The sequence below is a fragment of the Pinus tabuliformis genome, chromosome 7 (assembly GCF_031772625.1).
Source record: "Pinus tabuliformis cultivar Carrire ecotype Pingquan chromosome 7, CPIR1, whole genome shotgun sequence".
NCBI classification, from domain to species: Eukaryota; Viridiplantae; Streptophyta; class Pinopsida; order Pinales; family Pinaceae; genus Pinus; species Pinus tabuliformis.
The window spans coordinates 780,023,325-780,045,271 of NC_142293.1; the positions used below are offsets into that span (position 1 = coordinate 780,023,325).

Genomic DNA, 21,947 nt, shown 5'->3' on the forward strand with positions numbered 1-21,947 from the left:
CCTGTTTTAGCTTTTGTTGATCGCTTGATCAATTATGCTATTTTGTCGATTTCTCTTATATCTTGAGGGGGTTTGGAATTATTTTATTTTATTGGTACCTAGTGTATAGTTCAAGCATTAATTTTTTTTGGGATAGATTTGGATTTGATATTAGATCATAAGATCTTTGTGGTGTCAAATTAGTCATTGTGTTTGTTGTCATGGTTAAAATATCATTATATTTTTTCCACATGATTTAGATTATTTGGTGGATCACATGTTCTATTTTCATACACTCTGAAAATTATTATGCTAGATGGAAAAGTTACATTTCACTTTAGAATCTCGCTTTCTTTCGAGACAACTCTCTTTATATTTCACACAAAGCTTAATTCTTATAATGATATTCTTGGTGCACAGGATGCAATTGTGCTTTCAAGGTCATTGGTATGTGAACTGCACACATATAAATTGCATTTATCAGGATCCAAGCAATCTAGCAATATAGTTTTATAGATCTTCTATTTTTTGAAAGCTCCTTTTTAAACCCATTTTTGGAAACCCATCAATTGCATTTCAGGTAAATTTGTTTATTGACATTTTTCCTAGTGTTGGTGCATTTTTCTTAGTGTTGGTGGTTTTTTTAAAATACCTTTACTTCTATCTCATTGTTTGAAATGTAAGCTCCTCCATTGAACTGACAGACCGTGTGTTTTCTTGCCAGCAGTATCGAGAAAATGATCCTGTTATTTTATGGGTGAAAAACGTTGGCCCTTAAAATAATCCTCAAGAAATGTATAACTACTATAGTATTTCATTCTGCCAATGAGGTAAAAATCCCACACATAAGTGGGTTGGGCTTCGTGAGGTTCTCGGAATAGATAAGCTCACAGATAGCAAAGTTGACATCAAGATTGGAAGTAAGTTTATTTTATTTCTCTGCTTCCTCCTCATTTTCAAACCTCTTCCTATTGAGTTGATTTACTCTAATTTAAGTTCTCTGTAAACCTCGTTTTTCGTTGTTATCTACTATACAATGCTACAAGCTATGATGGGACTACTTTGAAATAGGAGTCGAATGTTATTAGTTAATAAAAAGTTGTTTTTCTTATTGATGCAATGATATTTTAGGGATTGAATCCTATCAAGCAAAAAAATTACAATTTAAAATGTTGATGTGCCAATTTTTTTCCCCTGATAGATGTTGTTTTGTGGTAGAAAATGTTGAAAAACGCCGAATATGCACAATTAAACTTGATGCTATCGAAGTGAAGCAATTTAAGGAAGCTATTGAAAACTCTTATTGGTTTGAATTATTCATGGGTGTGTCCTCTCTCTTAATATGTCATGCTTCTTATATATCACACTTGAAATTTAGAAGGTTGAATTATTTTCTATTTGTGTTTCTTATGAACCAAACTTTTCCTAACTTAATTTCTCTTTTAATGGATGGATGGATGGTGCATTGGCTATATCAAATGATCTTCCTCTCTGGGTATGCATTTTTTCAAATTTTTTGTAGTGTAAAACTATATTATTTTTCTTCATTGTTCTTATGGGGTTTCAGCAATAAAATTTGTTGACTTTGATATGTAGGGTTTGTTGTGAAAATTCATCTAGACACTAGTGATGACAAGAAGCATTTAATATACACACAAGAATATTATTATGAAAACAAATAATGACCAAGTCAATTGAGGGTGTATCATTTTTTTTGTGTTTTAGTTCATTTTAATTATTTATCTAGATCACTTGTTGTTCCCCTCAAGTTGCCTTGTATTCCACATTTTATTGAAGTTGTGCTACATGTCAATTATAGATAATTCACATCAACCTCACTCAGGAGAATCCAAATCCGCTTATTACTAGGAAGACACTGGAAAATACTTATTGAGTCCATTGGGTTGAGACCAACATAACGTTGGTCAAATGCTTTTGATGTCTACTTAGACTATCCTTTATTTGAACAACAAGTAAAAAATAAAGGAATTATTGTTCCAGTTGTTCCAAATTTGATTGTTGGCAACATTAATGGGTGCAATGTATCATTGTTTACTTCTCGTCTCTAACTCTTTAATCATAAATTCCCATGATTCCTATTATGTAATAAACATACAAAAGAAAATGAATATTTAGAAAAATATAGACATATTTATTTGTACTTTTGAAAGACAATATCTAGCATGACTTTTGACCCCCCAAAGATTGTATTTATTCCAAAGTACCAAGCAGGATATCGAGATATTTTCTACCATAAACAAATCCTTTTTTTATTCATCTTCAATTCATTTATGATCGTTATTTTTCTCGTGTTTTCAGTCTTAATGATCCTGATGCACACTTTAAGAAATGACTATGCAAAGTATGCTTGAGAAGAAGATGATTTCAAAACCCTGGTAAGATGTTCCATTTAACTTGCTAGGCACTTCAAATGTTTGAGATTTTGTGCTTTTGTAGAGGTGATTTTGTGTTTCGAGATTTAGATTGCTTGAGTTAAGATTAACTTAAGATAAATTTATTCTTAGATATAGTAGATTTATTCGACGAGAATTCAACTAAAGGAAAATGATCAATTACTAGGATGTGTATGGAACATTCATTTCAAGCAAGAATGAATTCCTCATTCAACAAAAAGGATTAAACACTAGAAGCATATATCTTGCTAATTTCAAGTTGTGTAACAAAATTACAAAATTCAATTTATGGGTGATTTTGTGTGCTTGTCAAAAGCTTGTATCACCAAAACTGAGGTTCAAAATTAAAAATCTCTACGGGTATGAAACTTGGTATACATTTCTACAATTTTACAACATGTTATATTCAATGGCCAGTGAATTATTTATAAATGTTTATGGCCCATTACCATAAAATTTACATTTGGTACGTGAAGTATTAAATTATAGAAGCATATATCTTGTTAATTTCTAAGTATGTGACAAAATTAGATAAGTCAATTGGTAGGTGATTTTGTGTGCTTGTCAGAAAATTAGTGTATCACTAAAATTGAACTTCAGAATTAAAGTAGTTTGAATTTTGTTTTCACAAGTTATCTACAACCTGATATTTTTATCATGTAACTCAGTTTGCATGATTATACCTAAGATTTTCCTAAAGGTTGAATACTAAGTTCTTAAGGTGTTCTTTTCCATGATTGTACCTAAGATTTTCATAAAGGTTGAATACTAAGTTCTTAAGGTGTTCTTTTCTATGGTGATGTTTTATCTTTCATTGTTTATATAGGTCATTTAACCACATAGAGGCCACTATTGCCTAACTGAAGAAATATTGTTCGAGTTTCTTTCTTTTCTATGGGAAAATGACATTGACATTGTTGATGCTTAGGTATATGTAATATAAATTCTTTATATTCTACTTTGATTTATATTCTAGTGTTCATCATATTTCATGTCTTATTCTCTCCATTCTATCTTCTTTCATTTTCAGAAAAGGAACTCATTATTGATGGTAAGAAGCATGAATTGAAGAAAAATGAGAACAATAAAACTAGAGTGACAAATGAAGAAAGAGGGAGAGAAGAGAACCAATCTAGTGATATCCTTAAAGCCAATGTCCCACATCAGACACACACATATAAATTGATTTTCAAGTCTTTAGAGTTGGTGAATTCATCTGTAATGCCTTGGAAACATAATGATAAATTTTTGAAGACTTGATGAAACAATATTTCATGTATAAATCGTATTCCAACATATTGGAAACTCATTGCAATACTTGACATTCTGTATAATATAATTTATGTGATTGAAATTATTTATAGTTGTACTTGCTATTATTTAGTATTGTAATTAACATATGTGACTTTGTGTTTCCATATTAGATAAACATGAATATTGTATTGCATTTTAATTTTAAATTTAGTCGTAAAATCATAATACTTAAGTTATGTTAATTAATAATGGACACAAAAATTCAATCTAAAACAACTAAATTAGTAGTTTATATTGATTAATGATGGTCACAAATAAAATAAATATACAATGATTAAATTAGTTATTTACAATAATTATTAATGAAAGTAAATGAAATGAATATAAATTACTGAATCAATTGTTTATATAATGAACATGAAAGTACCAAAAAAAGACAAATGACTACTGTAAATGAAAAATTTGTGATTAAAAATGACGACTAAATTTTGCATATATACAGCTAGTAGCTAATTTACAGTATCGTATAACATGACTAAAATTTAGTCATATTTCTTTGGTCATTAATTGGTTTCAAACGATCACTAAAATTTGCATATATATGAATATTACTAGCTAATTTATAGTATCTTATAACGTGACCAATATTTTGGTCATATTTATTTGGTCATTAATTGGTTTTCTCTGGTGATTATGTAGTAGTATATTTTGTTATGTATTTGTTCATTAATTGTAGAAATTAATGATTAAATCAATGACTAAATTAATGATCAAAATTATGACTAAATATACTACTAGACAATAAAATTGAAACAACCAATTAATGATTAAGCTAAATATGACTAAAAGTTGGTCGTGTTATAAGATACTGTAAATTAGCCACTATTGGTCACCGACTAAAAAATGATTATTTACATGAAAATTTTAGTCACTTTTTTAGTAACTAATTAGCCATTTTATACTAGTAAACGTTATGTTAAAAATAATGGAAAAAATACTTACACTAAAATTTGTTTTTTTAGAATTACAAAAATTAACTTTCAACATTAAAAAAATACAAATTAAATTTAAAGTAAATTTAGAATTATATTACCTAATCAAGTTAAATCAATACACTTTGATTCACGATAATTCAAGCCATCGTTTGATTCACAATAATTCAAGCCATCAATGCAGAGATAATAGAATATGAATTTTACACCATTCACATTTGAATATTTAGATTTTTTTTTTAATTTTATGAAGGAATATGAGCAAATTTCCTGTATTTTAGATTTTTATATAGAAATTTCTTTATTTATAAATGTGAATTTAAATATTATATTAAAAAATATTATATTTTCATAATTTACATTAAAATATATATCAAAATTCATAATCAAACATTAATATTTAAAAAAAATTATATTTTCCTAATTTATATTAAAATATATATCAAAATTCATAATTAAAATTAATATTTATATTTTTTAACTATATTTATTACACTATATTTAATTTGATATAAAAAACACTAAAGAAGCATAGATGATTTTAAAAACACTACATAATATCATATGCAATTTTAAAATTTTAAAATAAGGTTTACCATGTTTGACCAATTGTATGTACACCTATGGTAATAAAACTACATTAAAAACAATTTCACATGTATTATAAATAGGATACATGCACAATTTATGTTAGAGATTCTAAAGATGAGGTTGGAGAATCGACCATATGAAATTTTAAAATAGGGTTTACCATGTTTGACTAATTGTATGTACACTTAGGGTAATAAAACTACATTAAAAAAACAATTTCACATGTATTATAAATTGGATACATGCAAAATTTATGTTAGAGATTGTAAAGATGAGGTTAGAGAATTGATAAAAATGTACTGGATAGTACAACCATATCTTTTCTACAATTTCACATGTATTATAAATTGGATACATGCAAAATTTATGTTAGAGATTGTAAAGATGAGGTTAGAGAATTGATAAAAATGTACTGGATAGTACAACCATATCTTTTCTACGCCACCTTTCTCCTTGAAATTAAAATTGAATATAAAAATAAATTGAACATAAATGGAAATTAATAGGTTTACTAAAACCGAAGTTTTGGAAATTGATTTGTTTATTAAAATGAGTTTTGGAAATTGAAATATAAATATATATATTTTGGATAGATAGAAATGGACGTATATCATAATCAATGTGTTAGAAATTGGAATAAAGTAAAAATTAACATGTAAACTAACAAATAATATTTTTGAAATTAATTAGAAGTTAAATTAAAATATGAATTTATATTGATATGGAAATGGAAATAAAAATTGATATTGAAATAGAAGTTATTAGAGAAATGGAAATTGAAATTGATATGTAGAATTAAATCAATGCCTTAGAAATTGACATGTAAATTAAAATAAACCTATCTTGAAATTTATATGTATATTAAAATCACACATTGATTTTAGTGTACATGAATTGATATAAGTGTACATTTTTCATCACTAAAAATTACTACTTTATATTTGTTCAACTCATTTCTCATCCGATACTTGACTTATGCTTTTGATTAACATTCTCTATATTCTCAACATTCTAAATAAACTGAGTAAATTTAAAATGACTACTTTATATTTGTTCAACTCATTTCTCATCCGATACTTGACTTATGCTTTTGATTAACATTCTCTATATTCTCAACATTCTAAATAAACTGAGTAAATTTAAAATGACCTAATTCATTTCATACATGGACATATACATATTTTCTGATCATCTACAAATTATGTCACTATTCTAAAAATTAGAAAATAATACATTGAAATTGATCATTCTCAAGAATCTTCTCTTTACTTTCAACTACCTACAAAATATAAGTAAATTTTAAATGATTTAATTAGGATTAGATATATACAAAATTTTATCATCTATTAATTATACCTCTATAATATAAACCGAGGAAGGTAGATTGACATTGAAACTTCTTAATAATACTCTATATACTTCCAAACAATTAAGGAAAGTGAGTCAATTTCAAATTATTAGATTAATAGTAGATACATACACAATCTTGAAAATATAACAATTAAGGAAAGTGAGTCAATTTCAAATTATTAGATTAATAGTAGATACATACACAATCTTGAAAATATACAAATTTTGTGCGACCATTCACAACTATAACTAGCCTAAATCCATCTTAACCTTTAATCTAGTAAATGTTAAAAAGAATAAAATCTCTCAAAATAAAAACCTTTCCTCAAATTTTACACTCTACAATATCTTAATAAGTTAAAATTTTACACTCTACAATATATTTTTATCTTAATAAGTTAAAATAAGTCTATGCTACTACAATTAATTTTACACTCTACAATATATTTTTATTAATATTTTTATATTTTTATTAATATTTTTATTAATATATTTTTAATCTTAATAAGTTTAAATTGGCCTATGCTACTACAATTAATCATTAGATTAATCTCACTTTTATAAATGATTTATGCCCTAATGTCTCAATTACCCTCGTTTTGTACGAAATAAAGAACATTGTTCATCTCAGAAATCTTGTTCAAAATATTCATTCGTCACTTATCTCATATAATCTCCTTCTTGACATCATACTCTAATAAGATCTTACATCATGAACTTATACCTCTACAACATCGGTACCCTAATGCATCCCTATAATGCTTCCTTTTTCTCGTGAGCACTCACCACGTGAATGAATTGTCCTTTAGTACTTCCTTAATTTCTCACCTTTATTGGTTTCATCCCATAACATTTGTTATTTCAAATACAACAAGAGGGCTGCAGAGGCAGCAAGTCCCTGCTACTTAATTAATTTTTGAAGTAACAGAAAATAAAATTTGCTTACAATGCAAGACTGCAGTAGTGCAATAGACTAGCTGTTGTAAAGCAACAACGGTCAATAGCATGTAAGAGTTCAGATTTGAGTTTGCTTTACTTTATGGTTTACTTAAGATAAAAAACTTTAAAAATAATACATCAATGAATAACAACATGGGATAGCAGGTTTGCAATTAGCATTGTAAGATTTACAACAGCGGTTGTTAAACAATAGCATGTAAGAGTTCAGATTTGAGTTTGCTTTGAGTTAAGATAAAAAACTTTAAAAATAATACATCAAGGAATAACAACATGGGATAGCAGGTTTGCAATTAGCATTGTATGATTTGAGATTTGAGTTCGCTTTACTTCATAGTTTACCGAGATAAAAATTGATAATATTTCAACAACATGGGACAGCAGGTTTGCCATCATTAGATGCAAAATATGGCAAGAATAATGTTAATTTTGAGCACTACATTTGTGAAATAATGGAAATCGCAGATAATAAAGGAAGAATTGATTGAGATGCCAACAGTAAAAAATGATATACGGGGCAAGAAATGATATATGAGGCCGTAAGTTATTCATTTGTAATAGCTTCACCGAAAACTTAGCACACCCAGTAATTCCTCATCCAGATACAAACTATGTAGTGTCCAAATATTACCTTGGAATCAACACATGTAATACATGCACCATGATCCAGATATTCCTTTGGAATTACTATATGTAATGCATGCACAATCAAGCTGGCTAGGTGTTAAAAGAAATTAATCAACAATTTTAACCTCTTGACCAGTTGTCCAGCGTACCGTAAGATCTACATCATGTTCAACAACGTGCATGCTTGGTTAATATTATAGCACAATCACTGAACTGGTATTTACAACTTTGAAGGCATACATTTATGGCCAACAATATTGGTTTATGTTTCGTTTTGTTTCGTAAAGTTTCTTGCAGGAAGTTACTTGCTTTAAGAATAAATTTTGAAGTTTGCTATTGAACTTATGAATAAAGTTTGAAGTTAGCTATTGAACTTATGGAAGGATTACATCATACGAACTTACTGGTTTTGCAAATGCATAATAATAATAGATATTGACATAACCTCATCAAAAATTACCTGGAACCTGCACCACCCATCAAAAATTACCTGGAACCTGCACCACCCATCGCAAAGGCATGATAAGCACCCGTTTAATCACTGAGAAAGTCATTATAATCTTCGAAGAAGAATTATGACCAAAAGGCGGAGCCTGATGATGAACCCAAATCGAGGCAAGAATTCTTCTGGCGACCTGGAAATGAAAGGAAAACAATAATTGTTAGTTTGGTGAGAAAAATAGTATATAAGTAAGAGACAATGATATTTGTTTTCAAGCTAAATAAAATATCTAAAAATAAAATCCAATTGAGCCATTAAAGTGAGGAGGAGCTTCCACCAACTTCTACTAGTATATTGAAATACTGAGTGAGATTAACAAAAAAGAAACCAGTCTCCATAATGGCAGTGTAGAGAACAAATGACAGAGTTAAAATGAAACTAGTTGCAGAGCTAGCGTAGCTCTGTCCAAAAGAAAGGGAAATGAATGACTATTGAATAGGCAGACGGGTAGTCATTACAACATTGAATAAGCAGTGAGAATGGAGGCAAATGCAGTAGTTGATATACTTGTAGATTCAGTGGATAACCCGACAATGGATGATCTATATTCTGTGTCGGGTGACCAAGTAAAATAAACAATGTGGCCAGACGTAGCATTCGTTCATTCAGCAGCAGAATAGGTAGAGGCACCACCAAAGATGAAGGCAGAAAAAGAGCGAATTTCCCGTGAACCATAACAAAAAAAAAGGGGGTCAAATGCACTCTCTCGCTCTCGATCGTCTATAGGTATTGATCTGTTGGTATCTCATCTTGTGATTATCAAATAGCTTGTTTATATAGGAATATGCATCCTCATTTCCACCACTATTTTCTTTGACTCATATAAGCACTTTTCCTTCATTCTCAAGTAGCAGGAAATCAAGTAGCACTTTCCCTTCTTTGTCAAGTAGCAGAAAATCAGGTAGCAGGAAATCTAGTCATGCCACGGGGAGAGAAATTTGGGACTGCTGCCTTAGCAGTCCTCCTTCCTCCTTTTTAACTGAAGATAATGCTTCTGGGAGTCCTCCTTCCTCCTTTTTAACAGAAAATAATGCTTCTCGCATAGAGTCTTCGCCTCTGCTACAAGCTCTTGAACAAGCTATAAAACTAAAAGGGACGCTGCAGATTTGGACCAAAAATCTGAGAGCAAACAGTTTTGTGCGAGATATAATCAAGCCAGACTTTGGTACGCTCTGATACAGCATTTGGTGACGAAGAGAATCAATTGTGTGCGGGATATAATGAAGCCAGACTTTGGTAGGCTCTACTATAGGATTTGGTGACCAAGAGAATGTGAAGTGAAGACAGGTAGAGTATGGTGTCATGTGAAGTGAAGACAAGTGGAGTATGGTGTCTAAACGTGTGTGAGCCATGTGTAAGTGGAGTATGGTGTCTAATCATGTGTGAGCCATGTGTAAACCTTTTAAACATGAAGATATGTGTTTAAAGAGATACTCTTAATTGGTATAAACATAAAATGTTTGCTAACTAATGTTAGCATTAATTAAGAGAAACTAAAAACCCAGTGAGATTTTTGTATCAATAGACATTTACTCTAAGTTTTAGTACGTATTGCCTCAATATGAGGCCAAATAAGACCTCCAAGTTGTTGTATTGGTTGAAATAATGAAAGAATGAAGCTCATAGGCAGATGAAAAAGTCTTTTATGAGATATAAATGGAAAACATTAAGTTAAATTGAGTTAGATTACTTTGGTTTTTGTGCAGGGAATAATGCAAAACTGAAAACCGATTACTATAGTCCTGCCAACCCTTTGGGCAGTACTAAAATATATATCAAAATTCATAATTAAAATTAATATTTATATTTTTTAACTATATTTATTACACTATATTTAATTTGATATAAAAAACACTAAAAAAGCATAGATGATTTTAAAAACACTACATAATATCATATGCAATTTTAAAATAAGGTTTACCATGTTTGACCAATTGTATGTACACCTATGGTAATAAAACTACATTAAAAACAATTTCACATGTATTATAAATTGGATACATGCACAATTTATGTTAGAGATTCTAAAGATGAGGTTGGAGAATCGATCATATGAAATTTTGAAATAGGGTTTACCATGTTTGACTAATTGTATGTACACTTAGGGTAATAAAACTACATTAAAAAACAATTTCACATGTATTATAAATTGGATACATGCAAAATTTATGTTAGAGATTGTAAAGATGAGGTTGGAGAATTGATAAAAATGTACTGGATAGTACAACCATATCTTTTCTACGCCACCTTTCTCCTTGAAATTAAAATTGAATATAAAAATAAATTGAACATAAATGGAAATTAATAGGTTTACTAAAACCGAAGTTTTGGAAATTGATTGGTTTATTAAAATGAGTTTTGGAAATTGAAATATAAATATAAATATATTGGATAGATAGAAATGGACGTATATCATAATCACTGTGTTAGAAATTGGAATAAAGTAAAAATTAACATGTAAACTAAAAAATAATATTTTTGAAATTAATTAGAAGTTAAATTAAAATATGAATTTATATCGATATGGAAATGGAAATAAAAATTGATATTGAAATAGAAGTTATTATAGAAATGGAAATTGAAATTGATATGTAGAATGAAATCAATGCCTTAGAAATTGACATGTAAATTAAAATAAACATATCTTGAAATTTATATGTATATTAAAATCACACATTGATTTTAGTGTACATGAATTGATATAAGTGTGCATTTTTCATCACTAAAAATTACTACTTTATATTTGTTCAACTCATTTCTCATCTGATACTTGACTTATACTTTTGATTAACATTCTCTATATTCTCAACATTCTAAATAAACTGAGTAAATTTAAAATGACCTAATTCATTTCATACATGGACATATACATATTTTCTGATCATCTACAAATTATGTCACTATTCTAAAAATTAGAAAATAATACATTGAAATTGATCATTCTCAAGAATCTTCTCTTTACTTTCAACTACCTACAAAATATAAGTAAATTTTAAATGATTTAATTAGGCTTAGATATATACAAAATTTTATCATCTATTAACTATACCTCTATAATATAAACCGCCCGAGGAAGGTAGATTGACATTGAAACTTCTTAATAATACTCTATATACTTCCAAATAATTAAGGAAAGTGAGTCAATTTCAAATTATTAGATTAATAGTAGACACATACACAATCTTGAAAATATACAAATTTTGTGTGACCATTCATAACTATAACTAGCCTAAATCCATCTTAACCTTTAATCTAGTAAATGTTAAAGAGAATAAAATCTCTCAAAATAAAAACCTTTCCTCAAATTTTACACTCTACAATATATTTTTATCTTAATAAGTTAAAATAAGTCTATGCTACTACAATTAATCATTAGATTAATCTCACTTTTATAAATGATTTATGCCCTAATGTCTCTATTACCCTCGTTTTGTACGAAATAAAGAACATTGTTCATCTCAGAAATCTTGTTCAAAATATTCATTCGTCACTTATCTCATATAATCTCCTTCTTGACATCATACTCTAATAAGATCTTACATCATGAACTTATACCTCTACAACATCTGTACCCTAATGCATCCCTATAATGCTTCCTTTTTCTCGTGAGCACTCACCATGTGAATGAATTGTCCTTTAGTACTTCTTTAATTTCTCACCTTTATTGGTTTCATCCCTGAAAATATACAAATTTTGTGTGACCATTCATAACTATAACTAGCCTAAATCCATCTTAACCTTTAATCTAGTAAATGTTAAAGAGAATAAAATATCTCAAAATAAAAACCTTTCCTCAAATTTTACACTCTACAATATATTTTTATCTTAATAAGTTAAAATAAGTCTATGCTACTACAATTAATCATTAGATTAATCTCACTTTTATAAATGATTTATGCCCTAATGTCTCAATTACCCTCGTTTTGTACGAAATAAAGAACATTGTTCATCTCAGAAATCTTGTTCAAAATATTCATTCGTCACTTAGCTCATATAATCTCCTTCTTCACATCATACTCTAATAAGATCTTACATCATGAACTTATACCTCTACAACATCCGTACCCTAATGCATCCCTATAATGCTTCCTTTTTCTCGTGAGCACTCACCACGTGAATGAATTGTCCTTTAGTACTTCTTTAATTTCTCACCTTTATTGGTTTCATCCCATAACATTTGTTATTTCAAATACAATGAGAGGGCTGCAGAGGCAGCAAGTCCCTGCCACCTTAATTAATTTTTGAAATAATAGAAAATAAAATTTGCTTACAATGCAAGACTGCAATAGTGCAATAGACTAGCTGTTGTAAAGCAACAGCGGTTGTTAAACAATAGCATGTAAGAGTTCAGATTTGAGTTTGCTTTACTTCATAGTTTACTTAAGATAAAAAACTTTAAAAATAATACATCAAGGAATAACAACATGGGATAGCAGGTTTGCAATTAGCATTGTAAGATTTACAACAGCGATTGTTAAACAATAGCATGTAAGAGTTCAGATTTGAGTTTGCTTTACTTCATAGTTTACTTAAGATGAAAAACTTTAAAAATAATACATCAAGGAATAACAACATGGGATAGCAGGTTTGCAATTAGAATTGTAAGATTTGAGATTTGAGTTCGCTTTACTTCATAGTTTACCGAGATAAAAATTGATAATATTTCATATACAGAAAAACTATAAATAGAAAAAAAGCATTAAAAATAATACCTCAAGGAATAAGAACATGGAATAACAACATGGGATAGCAGGTTTGCCATCATTAGATGCAAAATATGGCAAGAATAATGTTAATTTTGAGCACTACATTTGTCAAATAATGGACATCGCAGATAATAAAGGAAGAATTGAATGAGATGCCAACAGTAAAAAATGATATACGGGGCAAGAAATGATATATGAGGACGTAAGTTATTCATTTGTAATAGCTTCACCACCGAAAACTTAGCACACCCAGTAATTCCTCATCGAGATACAAACTATGTAGTGTCCAAATATTGTCGGGAATTTCTGGTTATTCCAAACAAAATACAGTGGAAAAAATCCTCTGTTTCCACTGTTGGGAATTTTCTGATAAATTCCGAAACAACAAAAAAAATATGAACAAAGAGTAATACTCTGTTTTCGGGATTTTTGATAATTCAAAAACACAAGAACAGAGCATAAAATAATACTCTACTTTGCCTCAGGATCAAAAACTGATCAAAATAATACTCTGTTTCAATACAGCGAAAACAGAAAAAAATCGCTTTGCTGTAACTGGTGTTGCAGTAACGCTGTTCGTGGTGTTGCAACAACGTAAATTTTTTACGTCAAGTATTTTTTGAGTTACAGTGTAACAGCAACGAGGATTTTTGACGTCAAGTATTTTTCGACTTACAGTGTAACAGCAACATGCAAAAAACTTCTATTTATAAAAATAAACTAAGTCTTCCTCTCATAGAGGGATTTCCACAACTCCTATTTAAAAACATCTTCCTCTTAACAGAGGGATTTGCCAATCTATGCTAAAGAGCATCTTCCTCTTTAACAGAGGGATTTACCAGTCTATGCTGAAAAGCATCTTCCTCTTGATAGAAGGATTCACCAAACACTATGCTTAAAAAGCACCTTCCTCTTGACAGAGGGATTCACCAAGGAACACTTCTGTTCCACACAAATAACATTTACCTCTTAACAGAGGAATTCCAACATGCCTGCTTCAGAGGCACTTCAATCTGTCCAAATTGACATTGTTGTGTCTGCTTGATATTTTACACTGTTGTGTGTAAAACTTTCAATACATTTATGCTGCTCCATATACAACTGTCTCAACAATGTGTCTCAGTACTGCTGTTTCAGCATCTCTGTCTCAGCACTCTGTTTCAGCCACTCTATCTCGGCAACTCTATCTTACCATTGTTGTTTCAGCACTGATGTTTCTACCATTTCTCACAGCAAACAATCTCAAAACAAAAAACACTCAAATCTGCACTGCTGTGCGTTTCACTGTTCTGGAAATATTTTTCTTCACGCTGCTGTGTGCTCTCATCTGCTCTCTATATATTTCCCATGTTTCTATTTCTATTTCTATTTCTGCTTCTATTCTTTCTTCACTGCTGTGTCTACATTTTATAGTGCGGGAAAGGGTCATCACCGCTTTAACTTGCTGATGAAGTTTCTGATGTACTCTGCTGCTCATAATGAATAAAATCTGATCTTTCTGACATTCTGTTGTGCTTCTTAAGTCGGTTATGTGGAAACCCATAACTGATAAATGATGTGTCGGCTCGAGGCTGGTTCTTTTCTGTTTCAGCCGTTCTGCTCATTAATATGGTTGTTGAAAAGTAATGGTGTAGCGTTGGATCTGATCTTTCCTCCTTCGAGAACTCAAAAATAATTAAAGAGTGAAAAGATGGTAATGGCGGTGGCTTAAAAGATCAGGAATAAATGTGGGGTGCTGGATCAGGACAAATGAATAAAATAGCTTCTGTTGTTCAACTGTTCACTGCAGTTCTACCGCAGATACGCCGACTCTTTTGTAAGTCCTCTATTGCGGCTCGCTGATGCGATATCGGCGATCACTCATCGGCGATGTCCCGCATCGCTGCTGCTGCACAGCAGTTGGAATTAATATTCCAACACTCCCCTTTTAATTTCAACTGCTGGGCGTTCAATCATACCCAGACATTTCATAAAAAACTCAAAACTTTTCTGATCCAATGGTTTGGTCAGAATATCAGCAACCTGCTCCTTCTCTGTTGTCATGGGAGATTTAATTCCATATCTCTTCCTTATAAGAAGATCTTCATCAAAAATTGACTGTTAATACAGTTCAGCAATAATGATAAAAAAATTACAGGCTCCCCTTTAGTGTATGCATTATCTTCTTTCGGCAGAATCTTCTCAAAAGAAACTTAGATCGGCTGGAGAGCTCAAGGGACTTTCGGACTGTATTTTCTTCCTTCTCCATACTTGTGTAACTTTCTTCTTTTGCATGGGTCTAGCTTGTGTAAAGGCCCATGTCAAGTTACAGTCACGTGCCATATGCCCAATGTTATGACACTTGAAGCATTCAACATTGTTCATGAATAAAAATTCATGATTTCTTCTTGCAAAATTGTTTCTTGGAGATTGTCGGAGACTACAACATCTATCTCTATGAAATGCTCTGCAGTCTTTTGCCATATGACCAAAGTTTGAACAAGAATAACAATAACCAAAAAATGAACTTTGATACCTGGTATATGGAGGTTTCCTTGATGTACTTCCGAAGCCTTTCTGCCTTGAGATTCTTTGCTGATAACCATTGCCTCTCGCATCATTGTCGTCATCAACATTTCTTCTTGGAGCTGGTTTTCTACTTGGAGTAGGATTTCTTCTATTGTAGCCTTGTTTTTTCTCCTTACATTTGCTGGAACTAGGGGCATCACAATTTCTTTCTACTTTCTTCACATCTCCTTTGCTTAAAGCATTTTCATTTTTGTTTGAGGGTTCACATACATACCTGAGTCCTGATTTATCATATGGAGATCTGTGATAGCTGAGCATATCATCCAAGGCTTGAGAGATCTTCATGATTCTGTTCATCCCTTCAACCTTTTTTCTAAGGAGGACAATCTCTTCTTCCAATCTTTCACACTCATCATTCTTCTTTGTAAGTTGTTCCTCAGTTTCTTCCTTGCTACGAGTAGTTTCAGCTGCTACTACTTTAAGAGAGATAATATCTGACTTCATTTTGGAGATTTCTTCATTCTTTGCTTGACTGATCTCCATTCTCTTCTCATCTTCTTGTGCCTGCTTCCTGGCTTCTTGTAATTCAGCCTTAAGGGAGGAGACCTCTACCTTGTACTATCGAATCTCTTCTACAAGTTTATTCACTCTCTTGTGCCTTTGTTCAAGTTGATTTGACAAGATATCTTCCTACTTCCTTGCTTTATTCAACTGATTTGTCATGGATATGACTTCTTCATGATGCTTCCTTTTGCTTTGATCAAGTTCCTTCTTAAGCTTGGCAAGCTCTTCATCCCTTTCTTTTACTTGAAGCTTGATGAAGTCAACCTTCTCATTTTCAGCTTCTATGATGGGTTCAGAATTTCCTTCTTAACTGATTGTCATGGTCAGTTCTCCCTTTGCATGAAGGTCATGAAGTCTGTCCCATATATCCTTTGTTGATGAATAGTTTCCTATATTCTTCTTTAAAGAATCAGGCAGCCCATCCAAAATTGTCTTTGCTGCTTTTGCATTGTGCTCCTTAAATTCTCTATCCATCTTGCTATCATCAATTACTGATTCCCAAATTTCAATCCCTTGAGACTGTAAGATAGTCCTCATTTTTATTTCCCACATATCAAAATTTCCATTAAACCTTGAAGCCTCAAATAGAATGCTTTCAAGTTGATTTTCTTCTATTTTAGAAGTAGAGGGAGACACATTCTTAGCAAGATTGGTGACTTTCTTCTTTGACCTTGCCATTTGACTGAGTATCTTAAAATAACTGACTATTTCTTCAACAGAAACACACAAAATTAATCTGAGAAATACCTGGACAACGTTTTCGCTCTGCTGGATAATTTGCTGCAGCAAGAAATCTTCTTTCAGCTTCTTTGATATCTTCAAAGAGCCTGGACAAGCTCCGATACCATGTCGGGAATTTCTGGTTATTCCAAACAAAATACAGTGGAAAAAATCCTCTATTTCCACTGTTGGGAATTTTCTGATAAATTCCGAAACAACAAAAAAAATATGAACAAAGAGTAATACTTTGTTTTCGGGATTTCTGATAATTCAAAAACACAAGAACAGAGCATAAAATAATACTCTACTTTGCCTCAGGATCAAAAACTGATCAAAATAATACTCTGTTTCAATACAGCGAAAACAGAAAAAAAATCGCTTTGCTGTAACTGGTGTTGCAGCAACGCTGTTCGTGGTGTTGCAGCAACGTAAATTTTTTACGTCAAGTATTTTTTGAGTTACGGTGTAACAGCAACGGGGATTTTTGACGTCAAGTATTTTTCGACTTACGGTGTAACAGCAACAGGCAAAAAGAAACTTCTATTTATAAAAATAAACTAAGTCTTCCTCTCATAGAGGGATTTCCACAACTCCTATTAAAAAACATCTTCCTCTTAACAAAGGGATTTACCAATCTATGCTAAAGAGCATCTTCCTCTTTAACAGAGGGATTTACCAATCTATGCTGAAAAGCATCTTCCTCTTGATAGAGGGATTCACCAAACACTATGCTTAAAAAGCACCTTCCTCTTGACAGAGGGATTCACCAAGGAACACTTCTGTTCCACACAAATAACATTTACCTCTTAACAGAGGAATTCCAACATGCCTGCTTCAGAGGCACTTCAATCTGTCCAAATTGACATTGCTGTGTCTGCTTGATATTTTACACTGCCGTGTGTAAAACTTTCAATACATTTATGCTGCTGCATATACAGCTGTCTCAGCACTGTGTCTCAGTACTGCTGTTTCAGCATCTCTGTCTCAGCACTCTGTTTCAGGATCTCTATCTCAGCAACTCTATCTTAGCACTGTTGTTTCAGCACTGATGTTTCTACCGTTTCTCACAGCAAACAATCTCAAAACAAAAAACATTCAAATCTGCACTGCTGTGCGTTTCACTGTTCTGGAAATATTTTTCTTCACGCTGCTGCATGCTCTCATCTGCTCTCTATATATTTCCCCTGTTTATATTTCTATTTCTATTTCTGCTTCTATTCTTTCTTCACTGCTGTGTCTACATTTTATAGTGCAGGAAAGGGTCATCACCGCTTTAACTTGCTGATGAAGTTTCTGCTGTACTCTGCTGCTCATAATGAATAAAATCTGATCTTTCTGACATTCTGTTGTGCTTCTTGAGTCGGTTATGTGGAAACCCATAACTAATAAATGTTGTGTCGGCTCGAGGCTGGTTCTTTTCTGTTTCAACCATTCTGCTCATTAATATGGTTGTTGAAAAGTAATGGAGTAGCGTTGGATCTGATCTTTCCTCCTTCGGGAACTCAAAAATAATTAGAGAGTGAAAAGATGGTAATGGCGGTGGCTTAAAAGATCAGGAATAAATGTGGGGTGCCGGATCAGGACAAATGAATAAAATAGTTGTTGCTGTTCAAATGTTCACTGCAGTTCTACCGCAGATACGCCGAATCTTTTGTAAGTCGTCTATTGCGGCTCGCTGATGCGATATCGACGATCACTCATCCGCGATGTCCCGCATCGCTACTGCTGCACGACAGTTGGAATTATTATTCCAACAAATATTACCTTGGAATCAACACATGTAATACATGCACCATGATCCAGATATTCCTTTGGAATTACTATATGTAATGCATGCACAATCAAGCTGGCTAGGTGTTAAAAGAAATTAATCAACAATTTTAACCTCTTGACCAGTTGTCCAGCGTACCGCAAGATCTACATCATGTTCAACAACGTGCATGCTTGGTTAATATTATAGCACAATCACTGAACTGGTATTTACAACTTTGAAGGCATACATTTATGGCCAACAATATTGGTTTATGTTTCGTTTTGTTTCGTAAAGTTTCTTGCAGGAAGTTACTTGCTTTAAGAATAAATTTTGAAGTTTGCTATTGAACTTATGAATAAAGTTTGAAGTTAGCTATTGAACTTATGGAAGGATTACATCATACGAACTTACTGGTTTTGCAAATGCATAATAATAATAGATATAGACATAGCCTCATCAAAAATTACCTGGTAAAAGAGGAACCTGCACCACCCATCGCAAAGGCATGATAAGCACCCGTTTAATCACCGAGCAAGTCATTATAATCTTCGAAGAAGAATTATGACCAAAAGGCGGAGCCTGAGGATGAACCTAAATCGAGGCAAGAATTCTTCTGGCGACCTGGAAATGAAAGGAAAACAATAATTGTTAGTTTGGTGAGAAAAATAGTATATAAGTAAGAGACAGTGATATTTGTTTTCAAGCTAAATAAAATATCTTAAAAAAAAATCCAATTGAGCCATTAAAGTGAGGAGGAGCTTCCACCAACTTCTACTAGTATATTGAAATACTGAGTGAGATTAACAAAAAAGAAACCAGTCTCCATAATGGCAGTGTAGAGAACAAATGACAGTTAAAATGAAACTAGTTGTAGAGCTAGCGTAGCTCTGTCCAAAAGAAAGGGAAATGAATGATTATTGAATAGGCAGACGGGTAGTCATTACAACATTGAATAAGCAATGAGAATGGAGGCAAATGCAGTAGTTGATATACTTGTAGATTCAGTGGATAACCTGACAATGGATGATCTATATTCTGTGTCGGTGACCAAGTAAAATAAACAATGTGGCCAGACGTAGCATTCGTTCATTCAGCAGCAGAATAGGTAGAGGCACCACCAAAGATGAAGGTAGAAAAAGAGCGAATTTCCCGTGAACCATAACAAAAAAAAAGGGGTCAAATGCACTCTCTCGCTCTCGATCGTCTATAGTTATTGATCTGTTGGTATCTCATCTTGTGATTATCAAATAGCTTGTTTATATAGCAAATAGCTTGTTTATATAGTAATATGCATCCTCATTTCCACCACTATTTTCTTTGACTCATATAAGCATTTTGCCTTCATTCTCAAGTAGCAGGAAATCAAGTAGCACTTTCCCTTCTTTGTCAAGTAGCAAAAAATCAGGTAGCAGGAAATCTAGTCATGCCACGGGGAGAGAAATTTGGGACTACTGCCTTAGCAGTCCTCCTTCCTCCTTTTTAACTGAAGATAATGCTTCTGGCAGTCCTCCTTCCTCCTTTTTAACAGAAAATAATGCTTCTCACATAGAGTCTTCGCCTCTGCTACAAGCTCTTGAACAAGCTATAAAACTAAAAGGGACGCTGCAGATTTGGACCAAAAATCTGAGAGCAAACAGTTTTGTGCGAGATATAATCAAGCCAGACTTTGGTACGCTCTGATACAGCATTTGGTGACGAAGAGAATCAATTGTGTGCGGGATATAATGAAGCCAGACTTTGGTAGGCTCTAATACAGGATTTGGTGACCAAGAGAATGTGAAGTGAAGACAGGTAGAGTATGGTGTCATGTGAAGTGAAGACAAGTGGAGTATGGTGTCTAAACATGTGTGAGCCATGTGTAAGTGGAGTATGGTGTCTAAACATGTGTGAGCCATGTGTAAACCTTTTAAACATGAAGATATGTGTTTAAAGAGATACTCTTAATTGGTATAAACATAAAATGTTTGCTAACTAATGTTAGCATTAGTTAAGAGAAACTAAAAACCCAGTGAGATTTTTGTATCAATAGACATTTACTCTAAGTTTTAGTACGTATTGCCTCGATATGAGGCCAAATAAGACCTCCAAGTTGTTGTATTGGTTGAAATAATGAAAGGATGAAGCTCATAGGCAGATGAAAAAGTCTTTTATGAGATATAAATCGAAAACATTAAGTTAAATTGAGTTAGATTACTTTGGTTTTTGTGCAGGGAATAATGCAAAACTGAAAACCGATTACTATAGTCCCTGCCAGCCCTTTGGGTAGGGACTAATAATATGTTTTATTTTAATAATATATAAAATAAGATGGGATAATACTTCTCCCTTAAAATCTAACATAAAATTAATGTTAACATAATATCAAAGCTTAACAAATAAATGTTTATAACTAGTGAAACCGTAGTTTTTTTTATGTTGCACCACTCATATCAGTGAGTACAAATTCTTCTTTGTCGTTATTTTCTTACAATGAGTAAAACCAAGTATTTTTAAAATTTTGAGGCATTTAAATTCAAAAAATTTATGATACAAAGTGCAGGATAAAGATCAATTTTTTATCTTCGGTTATCACAATTTATTTTTGGGAGGGAGTGGGGTTGATAAAAGGAGGATATTTTTCTTTATTTTATAATAAAGCATTCAATGTATATAAAATGAGTTTGGCCCCTACGATGGATAGTGGAATTTAGCACAAAAATAAAATATAAAATCATAATATAGGTGTAAATGTCAATTAAACTAATAGTCATTTATTTACATGTGTGTGAGAGTCAAATATGCTTGAAAGAATGTTTAGAGGAAACGTTTTTGGTAGTTATCACCTACTTTGGGACATTAAATTGTTGTGCTCAATTAATCGACCCATAGATTCAATGGTTTTCCGCATGTTATATAAGGGACATAAGGTAAATTTCACTTAGAGGAATCATTGGATAGAGGGAAGATATGACCATTTGCTAGATATTTCAATCAATGGAAGCCTCTGTAGGTTTTACTTTGTGGGTTTTCCTAATTACTTTAAATCCTAAC

The 21,947-nt window shown here is 31.8% G+C and overlaps 1 protein-coding gene and 1 long non-coding RNA gene across 2 annotated transcripts; both read right to left on the reverse strand.

Moving 5' to 3' along the window:
- Nucleotides 1-8,175: 8,175 nt before the first annotated feature.
- LOC149249900 (uncharacterized) lies at nucleotides 8,176-9,902 on the reverse strand. The gene is made up of 3 exons (XM_089456353.1): nucleotides 9,174-9,902; nucleotides 8,655-8,799; nucleotides 8,176-8,321 (listed from the first exon to the last, which is right to left on the reverse strand). The coding sequence occupies exons 1-3, from the start codon at nucleotides 9,339-9,341 to the stop codon at nucleotides 8,272-8,274; spliced, it is 363 nt and encodes a 120-aa protein (XP_089312479.1). The 5' UTR covers nucleotides 9,342-9,902; the 3' UTR covers nucleotides 8,176-8,271.
- Nucleotides 9,903-19,091: 9,189 nt separating this feature from the next.
- Nucleotides 19,092-21,136, reverse strand: LOC149249901 (uncharacterized). Its single transcript, XR_016265915.1, has 2 exons — nucleotides 19,911-21,136; nucleotides 19,092-19,538 (listed from the first exon to the last, which is right to left on the reverse strand). It is a non-coding gene; the product is annotated as an uncharacterized LOC149249901 (long non-coding RNA).
- Nucleotides 21,137-21,947: the final 811 nt, after the last annotated feature.